The 12,675-nt window shown below is 40.9% G+C and overlaps 1 protein-coding gene across 2 annotated transcripts in view; it reads right to left on the reverse strand.

Annotated features, from left to right (window-relative positions):
• Positions 1–12,675, reverse strand: part of ttc3 (tetratricopeptide repeat domain 3) — a 68,917-nt gene that overhangs the window by 25,609 nt on the left and 30,633 nt on the right. The window contains exons 12-20 of one of the 2 annotated variants that reach the window (XM_062049082.1): positions 7,045–7,216; positions 6,377–6,407; positions 6,198–6,309; positions 5,999–6,035; positions 4,587–4,846; positions 4,375–4,524; positions 1,074–1,154; positions 859–968; positions 659–785 (exon numbers count right to left, since the gene is read on the reverse strand). In XM_062049082.1, coding sequence (XP_061905066.1) covers positions 659–785; positions 859–968; positions 1,074–1,154; positions 4,375–4,524; positions 4,587–4,846; positions 5,999–6,035; positions 6,198–6,309; positions 6,377–6,407; positions 7,045–7,216 — 1,080 coding nt within the window. Of the gene's footprint in view, positions 1–658; positions 786–858; positions 969–1,073; positions 1,155–4,374; positions 4,528–4,586; positions 4,847–5,998; positions 6,036–6,197; positions 6,310–6,376; positions 6,408–7,044; positions 7,217–12,675 lie in introns of both variants that reach the window. The other variant, XM_062049080.1, reaches the window with a different exon arrangement.

A 12,675-nucleotide genomic window follows, 5' to 3' on the forward strand; every position in this document is an offset into this window, starting at 1 on the left:
CCTCATTCAATGTGTTTTCTTTAATTTTCATGACTATTTACATTGTAGATTGTCACTGAAGGCATCAAAACTATGAATGAACACAAGGGGAGTTATGCACTTAACAAAAAAAAGGTGAAATAACTGAAAACATGTTTTATATTTTAGTTTCTTCAAAATAACCACCCTTTGCTCGGATTACTGCTTTTCACACATTTTTGGCATTCTCTCGATGAGCTTCAAGCACACCTGTGAAGTAAAAACCATTTCAGGTGACTACCTCTTGAAGCTCATGGAGAGAATGCCAAGAGTGTGCAAAGCAGTAATCAGAGCAAAGGGTGGCTATTTAAAAAAAACTAAAATACAAAACATGCTTTCAGTTATTTCACCTTTTTTTGTTAAGGACATAACTCCACATGTGTTCATTCATAGTTTTAATGCCTTCAGTGACAATCTACAATGTAAATAATCATGAAAATACAGACAACGCACTGAATGAGAAGGTGTGTCCAAACTTTTGGCCTGTACTGTACATGCCCTTTAAATATAGATTCTGCTACATCTATATACACTTTAAATATTGGCTGTGCTACAGTAGACGTAGCGTGTTACAATTATTACACTAGTAATTAGAACATTGACAGGGAGTTACAAAATATCTGCATCATCGCGGTCTTACTTTAAAATAGTTGAGCTGGGTTTCTTTTACAATCTCTTTGCTTAGCGGCCAGGTGAGAATACCCGGCGTTATACGATTCTTCACCATCTGCAGTGAATCCTCAAAGTGTTTCTGAGCAACAGCAAACCTGATCAAAAAGGACAAAAACATGAGTGGACGGGGGTTGAAAGCTACACAAAACATGTCAATTGAAGGTGTACCTGTTCTCTTTAAGATAAAGCCTGCCACGGGCGTAGTAAACCAAACACTGAAAAATCCTTTCCTCGTAAGATTTGATCTTCTCCAAGAGTCGCTGTGCTTCTGCTATTTCCTGTTGCACAGAGCATAATTGACAAGATTCAAAGTCTGAGCTCTCCCCCCCAGCTCGAAGTTGAAAAGTGGACCGCAGATGTGTTGTTCAGGATGCTGTAATTACCTCAGGCTTGCCGATGTCAGTCAGGGCGGACACTCGGCCGTAAAGCAACAACTGCACATCTAATGTTGAAAGTCCTATGTCCTGGTTGATTAAAACAAATAAACTTGTCAGTAGAGAATTAAAAAGGCAAAAACCAAGTGAGAAACTGAATACAGAACCCATTTTCAGTCTATTATCTAAACACACCTTTTATCGAATTAATCAGGAGATATCCAATACATGTAGACAGTATGGATGAGTGATATGGCCTAAAATATGTACTGCAGCCTCCAGTGATGATATACAACATATTAAATAATATACAAAAATGATAATAGAACCATTTGAAAATGGGTTACAGAGTCTCCTAAATAGGATGCCGATGTATGCAGTAACAAATTACATCATTTACGGTTGCATTATTTTGTCAGAATTATTATTAATCTACAAGTTAATTAACTGTTAGTCTTTTTTCTGTTGTAACATGGTTCTATCAGCGACTCGGTGAAGAATCTCTGTATTTTTTGACCCAACTCTCTCGTTTGAGCTGCACATTGAGTGCTACTAAAACAGCCTTCTTTCATCTACGTAATGTCGCTAAAATCCGCCCCATTTTGTCCATCAGTGACGCTGAGATTATACATGCATTCATTACGTCTCGTGTCGATTACTGTAAGGTATTATTTTCATGTCTCCCTATGTCCAGCATTAAAAGATTACAGTTGGTTCAAAATATGGTTGCTAGAAATTTGACCCGGACAAGACATTTCAAAATATTACAGCTATACTGGCCCACCTGCACTGGCTCCTGGTACACGTAAGATGCGACTTTAAGGGCTTTATTACTTACGTACCAAATATTAAACGGTTTAGCACCATCTTGCTTGTAGAATGCAGGTTTATTAGGTGATTCCCAAAGCCCAAAACCGTCTGCAGGCTCTAGACTTTGCAGCTTGCCCTGTCTCAATGCAGCATTTCAGAAGCTCTGGCTGACTGCTAGGCCACTTCAAGCACTCACCACTAGCTTGCAGCACATTTTTGTTACTCATACGAATACGTTAGAGCAGGGCAGATTGAGCCCAGTTTATAATTTCCTGTTTTACAGTATGCCAGGCAGTCTTGCACTAAAGGAAGACTATTTTATTGTGTACTTTATTACTCTAGTATACTCTGGACTGAAGCTGTGTGCCTTCATTGTTTTTGTAAATGTTGTTTTAAAGCATGTTTAAAAAATAAATAAAAATAATGCACTATGTGAAAGTCAAAGTATAGTATTTCCCATAGTTGTAGTGGGTATTAGGATTATCTCAGGGAGAGCATGTCCCAAATTCCAAGCTGCTGTTTTGAGGCATGTTAAAAAAAATAATGCACTTTGTGACTAATAATAAATATGGCAGTGCCATGTTGGGACTTTTTTTCATAACTTGAGTTGAAGTTGTTCTCTTACCGGTATTTTGGAAAACCTTGTTACATTGTTTAATGCATCCAGCGGGGCATCACAACAAAATTAGGCATAATAATGTCTTAATTCCATGACTGTACATATCGGTATCGGTTGATATCGGAATCGGTAATTAAGAGTTGGACAATATCGGCAAAAAAGCCATTATCGGACATCTCTAATTTAAATATATTTAGATTAATTGATGTATCGCACAACCGTAGGAGACGACAAATGCTTTGTCAGTGTACAACATATACTGTACAACAAGATTGTTAAATATTGATACAAAGCGGACCATATACGTTGGAATGTTAGTAGCAGTCCTAATTAGTGGGATAGATATAAGACAAAAAAAGCAAAGAAAGATAAAACGCACAGTAGGATGGATTAATTTTGCATGTAAATTATTGCATATAGAATAGCAAAAAATGACAGTGTATCCCATAAATTCAAATATTTGTGGTGTATGTGCTGCCAGCTTCTGCCAATCATGTTCCAAAAACATTGATCAAGCTTTCGGTTTAAAAATTAATGTTTCAAGTTGGAGCTACAGGCTCCCGTAGTCTGTCTGCAGAGTGCCCAGCAGCAGACTGGCCTCGTAGTACAAAGTTAAGATCAATATCCCGTTTCCACAGAATTGTGCAACAAATGCATTTGCCATTATATGTTCCGTTAAAAATCTCATTAGTTGAAACATTTGTACAAGGTTAAAACAATCGCAATGCTAGTTTTTGTTAGCCTGTCAATCAAAGCTTTAACCATATGCTAGAATTAAGCTAGTGGCATTAGAGCCAACCATCATCCTGTATAATTGCATTGCTTTTTTCAGTTAATAAACTGTATTGTTGATTTAACACGATTCCTACATGTATGTGCAAATCTCACAATAACCTCTTTGTGGACATTATCAATCAAGGGGCGGCGTGGCGAAGTTGGTAGAGTGGCCCTGCTAGCAATCGGAGGGTTGCTGGTTACTGGGGTTCAATCCCCACCTTCTACCATCCTAGTCACGTCCGTTGTGTCCTTGGGCAAGACACTTCACCCTTGCTCCTGATGGCTGCTGGTTAGCGCCTTGCATGGCAGCTCCCGCCATCAGTGTGTGAATGGGTGAATGTGGAAATACTGTCAAAGCGCTTTGAGTACCTTGAAGGTAGAAAAGCGCTATACAAGTATAACCCATTTATCATTTATTTACCTCAACTTGGACGTTTTTTCATCTCTAATTTAAGAGGACTGTTCACATATTTGGCAAACTAAATTACAGGGAGAGCAGAATAATCAATCAATCAATGTTTATTTATATAGCCCTAAATCACAAGTGTCTCAAAGGGCTGTCCAGAATTCCTGACAGTACCCCTGCTTTCAGGAAAACTACTATTACAAGGTATATGTTTGGGCATTACACACTGTCATTCAGTCAGCTATTTAGCGAGTTGTAGACTCACTCATGGAGAAGACAATGAAAAGCATACGACACAGCCCCAAAGCCGAACATAAAACCCCCAGCCATCGAAAAAGGAGCCCACACGCACGCTGTTTCTGCTTGGAAGGCTCATATTACCAGCGATGTCACATGTCCATGAAAAAAAAAGGAACGGTAATTTTTTAAGACAGTATAGCACCTTTTTTAATTCATTATCAATCCAAGTTTATTTATGCAGCTCTTAATCACAAATGCCTCAAATTCATTAGTACTGTATTACTTTATTAGTACTGGTATACTGTACAACCCTAATATGGTTTGTATTTAGGAATTTACAGTAGTTTGGGAAAAAAAGAATAAAAGACTCCGTCTTTGTTTTTTCCAAAACAAGAAAGATTGTCACGCTTTGGTTTTGCGAGATGAGCCCTACAAGTAACGACAAAGACTGTTATTACCTTGTGTGATATGGTGTCCAGCAGGGCCAGCGCTTGGCTGAAGGCCATCTCGGCGTTGTAGCTGCACAGGTTGCTCAAGGCCGTGTGGGCGTCGTGCACAAGAGATCGCAACTCTTTGCACACGGCGGCTTTGTTAATGGCCACCGGCTGCTTCTAAAAGAACAACATCATCAACTCAAAGACACTAGAGGGCACAGATCATCGACCTTTACCGGCTCTTGTTTGGCATGATTCTCCGGGCCCTGGTCTTTCTTCTTGAGAGTGTCGGGCTGTTTAGTAGTGGCGGCGCCTGGAGGGGCCATCGTCTTTTTTGGCGTGCTGGGCGGTTTAACGGCATCGGCCGGTGGGGGCCTTGTCTTTTTTGGCGTGCTGGGCGGTTTAACGGCGGCGGCTGGTGGGGGCCTTGTCTTTTTTGGTGTGCCCGGCTCTTTAGTGATGCTGGATGGCACTGGTGGGACCGCCTTTTCCTTGACTGATTTCAAGACAAAAGCCTAATTGGTGTGTGTACCATGACCACTGTTACTTTTAGTAGTAACAAGTAATCCAATTACTTTTTGGTCTATTACAACACCGCCATAGCTTGATGTAACATGGAACGCTACTTTTGATGTGGTCTTAAATCAACAACAAGACAGCGTCATAAGTGCAGCAAGTATAATGCAGAAATATATTTTTACTAGTGAAAGCAACAAGCAGCAACCGCACTAAAATGAACTTGACATCAAATAGGAAGAGGCATCACACCACGCTGTGACACAGCATACAACATACACAAAGGGAATAATACACAACAAATCAAATGATTGAAGTGACAGACTTGTCATCCAAACAATAAGAAATAACAGCCATCAAAAAACATTCAATCTATTAACCAGACGTAAGACAATCTGGTGAAAAGATTCAAAAGAGCTGGCGTCCGAGCCGACAAACTGCAGCATGCTGCGGCTAACTGCTAACGCTAACAAACACAGCGCCGTTGAAAACCCTGGATGACTTCACACATCACCAGGCAACAGGCCCCGCCTTTTAAAAAGCACACACTCTGCTCTCATATGAAAGGTCTCAACTGCATATGCCAGATATTTTGAAGTTTTTTTAAGTAACGCATGATTGGCAACACTAAAATTAGCTCTAGTGTGTGAATGTGAGTGTGAATGTTGTCTGTCTATCTGTGTTGGCCCTGCGATGAGGTGGCGACTTGTCCAGGGTGTACCCCGCCTTCCGTCCGATTGTAGCTGAGATAGGCTCCAGTGCCCCCCGCGACCCCGAAGGGAATAAGCGGCAGAAAATGGATGGATGGATGGGTATGAACTACTTTCCCTAATAATTAATTACATTTATTAAAGAGTAATTCTGTCAGTAATTCAATTACTTTTTTGGTAAAGTAACAAGTATAATTAATTACTTTTTAAAAGTAATGTTCAGAACACTGCATATGACCAGTGCCCAACTAAGATGCAATACCTCAAGACCTCACAAAAAAACAGATATTCTACTCGATGGAATGGCTACAAGTTTGCATAAATGTAGTTCTAACAAACCAGGAAGTGGCACACGCACACAAAAACAGGCGGAATAAAGAAGACCAACAAACATTAAAATGATAAACTCCATAGAAACATACCTTGTTTGTTTTCCTTCTTCGTTTTACATTCTGCTGCCTGGAAACATGGAAGACAATTTATGTGACTTTCACTTCAAAAGTCTGACTGCAGTAGCAGCATTTCTGCATAAGCGAGTCTGGGCATGCACGCCCTACTTTGTTAGATTGTGTGCGTCATGCCTGACTTTCGCGTTTGTGCCAACTGTGTTAGCTCACTCACCTTACACGGCGAGGCTGCACCTGGCACTACCTTGCTCTTATTACTACTGCCTCCTTTTGCTTTCAGCAAATGCTGATGCTCTGCAACCAATTTCTTGTTGGCGTCTGCGTTACTGGAATCAAAAAAGGGCAAATGGATCATTGAAATGGTCACGACTGACATTTGCCTCATGCACTTACCTTGAACCTTTACCTTTCTTTGGTGGTCCCACTGCAAAGGAAAATAAGGATGAGCTATTTGTGCTAACATTTAGCTCGTAGACATAAGGTTAGTAAGTTTGGGAACACAGTTATTAGTACAGTGGGTCTGAGTTAGTTTTTACCTCATCCCTTAATCTCAACTCAATCTAATATCAATGCAAGAGTAGTGGGAGTACATATCTACCTCTGAAGACAACATTATGAGAAGCTACAGGTATGCTTACAAGTCTATAATCCTGTCCATGGACAGTGGAACCTTGATTTATTTGGTTCTTGAACTGGACTCAAAGGAAAATAGAAATGTCTCCATAAGAAACAATGTAAATATGAATATTGGGCTCGGGATCTTTCGGTGTGAAATTTGCATGTTCTCCCCGTGACTGCGTGGGTTCCCTCCAGGTACTCCGGCTTCCTCCCACCGCCAAAAACATGCACCTGGGGATAGGTTGATTGGCAACACTAAATATGCTCTAGAGTGTGAATGTGAATGTTGGCTGTCTATATGTGTTGGCCCTGTGATGAGGTGGCGACTTGTCCAGGGTGTACCCCGCCTTCTGTCCAAATGCAGCTTAGATAGGCTCCAGCACCCCCCGCGACCCCAAAAGGGACAAGCGGTAGGAAATGGATGGATGGACAGAAAAGTGTACCTTTGTTGCTTTTGTTGCAAATCATCGCGCCCACAAACTTCTGATGCTGCTGCGTTAGGTCTTGGACTCCCTCAGGGTCGTCCTTGCACAGATTTCGAGCTGAACTGTTAGCCCCCATAGCCTTTTTCTCCTCGCCCAACAGGAAAAGAGCCTCGCAGTAACGGTAGTGACCCTGGAATCAAAGACTGAGCTTGTCAGTGTCCTTTTGAGAAGACCCCTGGAGAGGCTTGAATCCTCTCTTATGCTAAGTGGACTTTTTAATGGAGTCCTAACTAAGGATGGGTACTGTTCATATTCGATCCGATACAGTGCCAAGTCCGGTACCTGGGAATAAATACTGGTACTCCACGGTACCAATTTTAAGTAATTTTGTGTGTGTTAATAAATATTAAATAATTTTGATAATAAAACCTTCTGATTATAACTGCTATCTAGTTATACATAGTTTCATTATCACATTTCTACGTCTCATTTTCAAGTATGACACCAAGTTGCAAATCCAAAACGTTAAATGGCAGTAGTGTACACTTTATTGAGTGCTGTTTTTTGTGTTGCCCCCTAAAAAGTGTAAGTTTCTAAAAATACTCAGTATTTTATTTATTACGCACAAACTAATTGTAACGTGCATCTTAGTTGTAGTTGTCATTAACACAGGGGTGTCTAAACTACGGCCCGCGGGCCAAGTGCTGCCTGCTGGCGTCTTCAATTTGGCCTGCAAGATGGCACAAGCTCAATAAGCTACCGTAATTTCCGGACTATAAGCCGCTACTTTTTCCCCTCGTTCTGGTCCCTGCGGCTTATACAAGGGTGCGGCTTATTTACGGCCTGTTCTTCTCCGACACCGACGAAGAGGATTTCGGTGGTTTTAGTACGCAGGAGGAAGACGATGACACAATGATTAAAGACTGACTTTTCATATACCGGTAGGCTGGTTATTTTGATAACGTACAGGCGAGCACTTTGTATTACTTTGCACCGTTGTATTATTTGTACTCTGCACGAATGCTGTTCACCATGTCAAAGATGTGAAAGTTTGATTGAATGATTGAAAGATTTATTGTTAATAAATGGGACGCTTTGCGTTCCCAAACAGTCATCTCTGTCCCGAGAATCCCCTCCGTGGTAGCAGGAACCCCTATATACTACGGTAATTACACATCAAAACCCTGCGGCTTATAGTCGGGTGCGGCTTATATATGGAGCAATCTGTACTTTCCCCTAAATTTAGCTGGTGCGGCTTATAGTCAGGTGCGGCTTATAGTCCGGAAATTACGGTATATGTGTGGTGTATTTATATCATATACAAATAGCCAGTGGTCTGATAGTCGCCATGTTATCACCATCTGGTTGCCAACGAAAATAACTCAACCATTGATTGTACCTGAAAGGTAATGCGGCACAGCATTTACTTACACGACCCAATCCAAACAACCTTCCCTAGTCATGGCGCAGAAGAAAAAAATTAACCATCACAAAAATTCAACTGACATGGTCACACGTCACATAACCTGCTCATTGAACTTTGTGGATATTATAAAAAAAACATCCAATGAACATGAAAAAAAACCCATCTAAATCACACCCATTTAAATCGATTATATTTATCCATGTTTGGCGCATCTTAGCTGACGTCAACCTTTGGCCCCGGCCAAATTTTTTAAGCCGAATGTGGCCCCCCCATTCAAAAACTATGGACACCCCTGCATTAACACATTTGGAGGTTTTGAAATTGCTATGTAAAATCGCTAATGCTAATCAGTAGCATGTCAATAGCAAAGCCAATATGTATTAGCTTCAAGCTGGCGCAATTTGGAAAAGTTCTCAGCACATTCTACAGAGGCACTATAGAGAGCCTACTGACCAACTGCATCTCTGGACTGGAGCCTGCAGTGCCTCAGACTGGAAGTCTCTGCAGAGAGTGGTGAGGACGGCGGAAAAGATCATCACGACTCCTCTTCCTCTTATCCAGGAGATCGCAAAAAGCCGCTGCCTGACCAGGGCTCAGAAAATCTGCAGAGACTCCTCCCATCCCCACCAAGGACTGTTTTCACTGCTGGACTCTAGAAAGAGGTTCTGCAGCCTCCGTAGCAGAACCTCCAGGTTCCGTAACAGCCTCTTCCCTCAAGTCGTATTATAATAATCCCCTCAATTCCCCCCAAAAATGTATTAACTCACTGGAATATAAAGACAATATTACATACATCCATAAACGTGGATGCATATGCAAAAGTGCAATATATTTATCTGTACAGTAATCTATTTATTTATATCTGCACTTTATTGCTTTTTATCCTGCACCACCATGAGCTAATGCAACAAAATTTCGTTCTTATCTGTACTGCAAAGTTCAAATTTGAATGACAATAAAAGGAAGTGTAAGTCCAAGTGCGAAGAGTCAGCAACCAGGCATGACATCACACGCAACCCGATTCAGTCAGTGCCAAAAAAGAACCAGATTCAATACCCATCCCTAGTCCTAAAAGTAATTTGTGTTTCTAGAAGCAGTGTGAGCATCAAATGTGAGGAAATGCCATCATTTCCCTGACTTGATTGCTCCACTTCAATTATCTTTTTTTTTTTTCATCTTAAATTTGCGTTTTCACTACATCCTGAAGGAAAATCCGCCTCCATGGACATGATACCACCTCTGCCTCCCTTTCCTTATTTATGCTTAATGAGCTGCATCACAAACAATAAAGAACTCGTTAGCATGATGGCGGACACTTCCTGTTTCGCTCTCTCCGTCCTCCAGCGAGGCCTCGCCGCCAACACTGCCTTGAATCGACGCCTCCGCGGCAAGAGCGATCGCATGAATAAATTACATTTTCTTTTGACTTGTCTTCATTATGTACGTAACTAGAGATGTCCGATAATGTTTTTTTTGCCGATATCCGATATTGTCCAACTCTTAATTACTGATTCCGATATCAACCGATACAGATATATACAGTCGTGGAATTAACACATTATTATGCCTAATTTTGTTGTGATGCCCCGCTGGATGCATTAAACAATGTAACAATGTTTTCCAAAATAAATCAACTCAAGTTATGGGGAAAAAAATGCCAACATGGCACTGCCATATTTATTATTGAAGTCACAAAGTGCATTATTTTTTTTAACATGCCTCAAAACAGCAGCTTGGAATTTGGGAAATGCTCTCCCTGAGAGAGCATGAGGATGTTGAGGTGGGCGGGGTTTTGGGGTAGGGGGTAGCGGGGGGTGTATATTGTAGCGTCCCGGAAGAGTTAGTGCTGCAAGGGCTTCTGGGTATTTGTTCTATTGTGTTTATGTTGTGTTACGGTGCGGATGTTCTCCCGAAATGTGTTTGTCATTCTTGTTTGGTGTGGGTTCACAGTGTGGCGTATATTTGTAACAGTGATAAAGTTGTTTATACGGTCACCCTCAGTGTGACCTGTATGGCTGTTGACCAACTATGCCTTGCATTCACTTGTGTGTGAAAAGCCGTAGATATTATGTGACTGGGCCGGCACGCAAAGGCAGTGCCTTTAAGGTTTATTGGCGCTATGTACTTCTCCCTACGTCCGTGTACACAGCGGCGTTTTAAAAAGTCATAAATGTTACTTTTTGAAACAGATACCGATAATTTCCGATATTACATTTTAAAGCATTTATCGGCTGATAATATCGGCAGTCCGATATTATTGGACATCTCTATACGTAACGTACACAATGATATAATATGGACGTAACGGTAATGTTAGCAATAACGCCGTGGTATGTGACGGTATCAACAAAGAACTTGAGTACTACCGTAAAAAAAAAATTTCTGCCGCCATTAAATGGGCTGGTCTGAAAAGTAAACTACATCTCCCATGATCCCTTGCACAGTGCGGGCAAGCAGAGTGGAGAACCTCCCGTGAAGTTTAAATAAGAAGTATGGGCACATTTTGTTTTTACAATGAACTTAAAAACGAGAGCGGAGAAAACATGATAATGGAGTCTCTCGTCGGTCTGATGACTGAGCAAACAAGCATAAATTCTCATGTTTGAGCACGGACAAGCAAAAAAATTAAATAAAACTGCACACCGTGACGTCTACAACGAGAAATACGAGTAATGGGTACCTAATGAACCGTTACCCGCAAAATCAATTAGTGTGCCGCGAGATATTGTCTGGTGTGCCGTGAGAAATTATGCAACTTCACCTAATTTATCCCAAAAATATTTTTTGCAAATCAATAATTAGAATCTGCCAATAATGTGCCGTGGCTTAGTGTCTGTGCTGTGTAAAACTCGGCAGGGTAACCATGTAATACTCCATGTCAGTAGGTGGCAGCATTACTTTGTAAAAGTCGGAATGTGTCGGGTGAGACGAGGATGGTTTGTTGTGATCCCGATTTGCAGTGGGAGGCAGTGTGCAGGTAAAAAAGGTATGTAATGCTTAAACCCAAAATGAACGAAAGGGAAAGGAAAAGGCTATGCAAAATGAAAGTCAAATTGAACTGGCTACAAAGTAAACAGAGACAGAATGCTGGACGACAGCAAAAACGTACGGCGTCCACAAAGTACATCCGTACGTGACATGACAATCAACAATGTCCACACAAAGAAGGATAGCAACAACGTAAATAGCCTTGCTTGCTAACACAAAGCAGGTGCGCGGAATAGCGCTCAAAAGGAAGACATGAAGCCACTACAGGAAAACACCGGCAATACAGGAAGGGCCACCAAAATAAGCAAGATAAGAACTAAAGCACTACACACAGGAAGACACCAACACACTCAAAATAAGACACGACGACTTGGTGGAGTTAATTTTTTTAAAGTTTTCTGCTGGTGGTGTGCCTCTGGATTTTTTTTATGACAAAAATGTGCCTTGCCTCAAAAAAGGTTGAAAAACACTGATCTAGAGGGCTTATATAGTGGGAGCATATCAGTAATATACTTCGGCCCTAGACCATGTAGTGATTTATATTTGAGCAGGAGGATTTTGAAATCAATTCTCTGATGTACAGGGAGCCAATGTAAGGGTTTAAGAATTGGTGTAATGTGCTCACATTTTTTGGTCTTTGTTAGTCTTATTAGACTGCAAGCTCTTATCTGCGAGGTGTGAACTGTATTTGGATTTGATGTTGTTCATGTTTGAGAAATATCTGCTTGCACAGGTATTTGTTTTGTTTGCAACAGCCACCTGCCTGGCACCACGCCGTGCTGAAAGAAACGTGTGTCGAAGGGTTCGTTGACAGAAATGTTGAAATGTAATACTTTATTCTACACATTTTTGCAACATTGGACAACATTAGTAAAACGGTGGTTTCTTAGAGGGTGAGATAACACCTGGAAATTACTGCTTAGAATGACTAAATGTATACCGTATTTTACGGAGTATAAGTCGCACCGGCCGAAAAGGCATAATAAAGAAGGAAAAAAACATAAGTCGCACTGGAGTATAAGTCGCATTTTTTGGGGAAATGTATGTGATAAAACCCAACACCAAGAATAGACATTTGAAAGGCAATTTGAAATAAATAAAGAATAGTGAACAACAGGCTGAATAAGTGTACGTTATATGAGGCATAAATAACCAACTGGTATGTTAACGTAACATATTATGGTAAGAGTCATTCAAATAACTATAACATATAGAACATGCTATACGTTTACCAA

The sequence above is a fragment of the Entelurus aequoreus genome, linkage group LG05 (genome assembly GCF_033978785.1).
Source record: "Entelurus aequoreus isolate RoL-2023_Sb linkage group LG05, RoL_Eaeq_v1.1, whole genome shotgun sequence".
NCBI classification, from domain to species: domain Eukaryota; kingdom Metazoa; phylum Chordata; class Actinopteri; order Syngnathiformes; family Syngnathidae; genus Entelurus; species Entelurus aequoreus.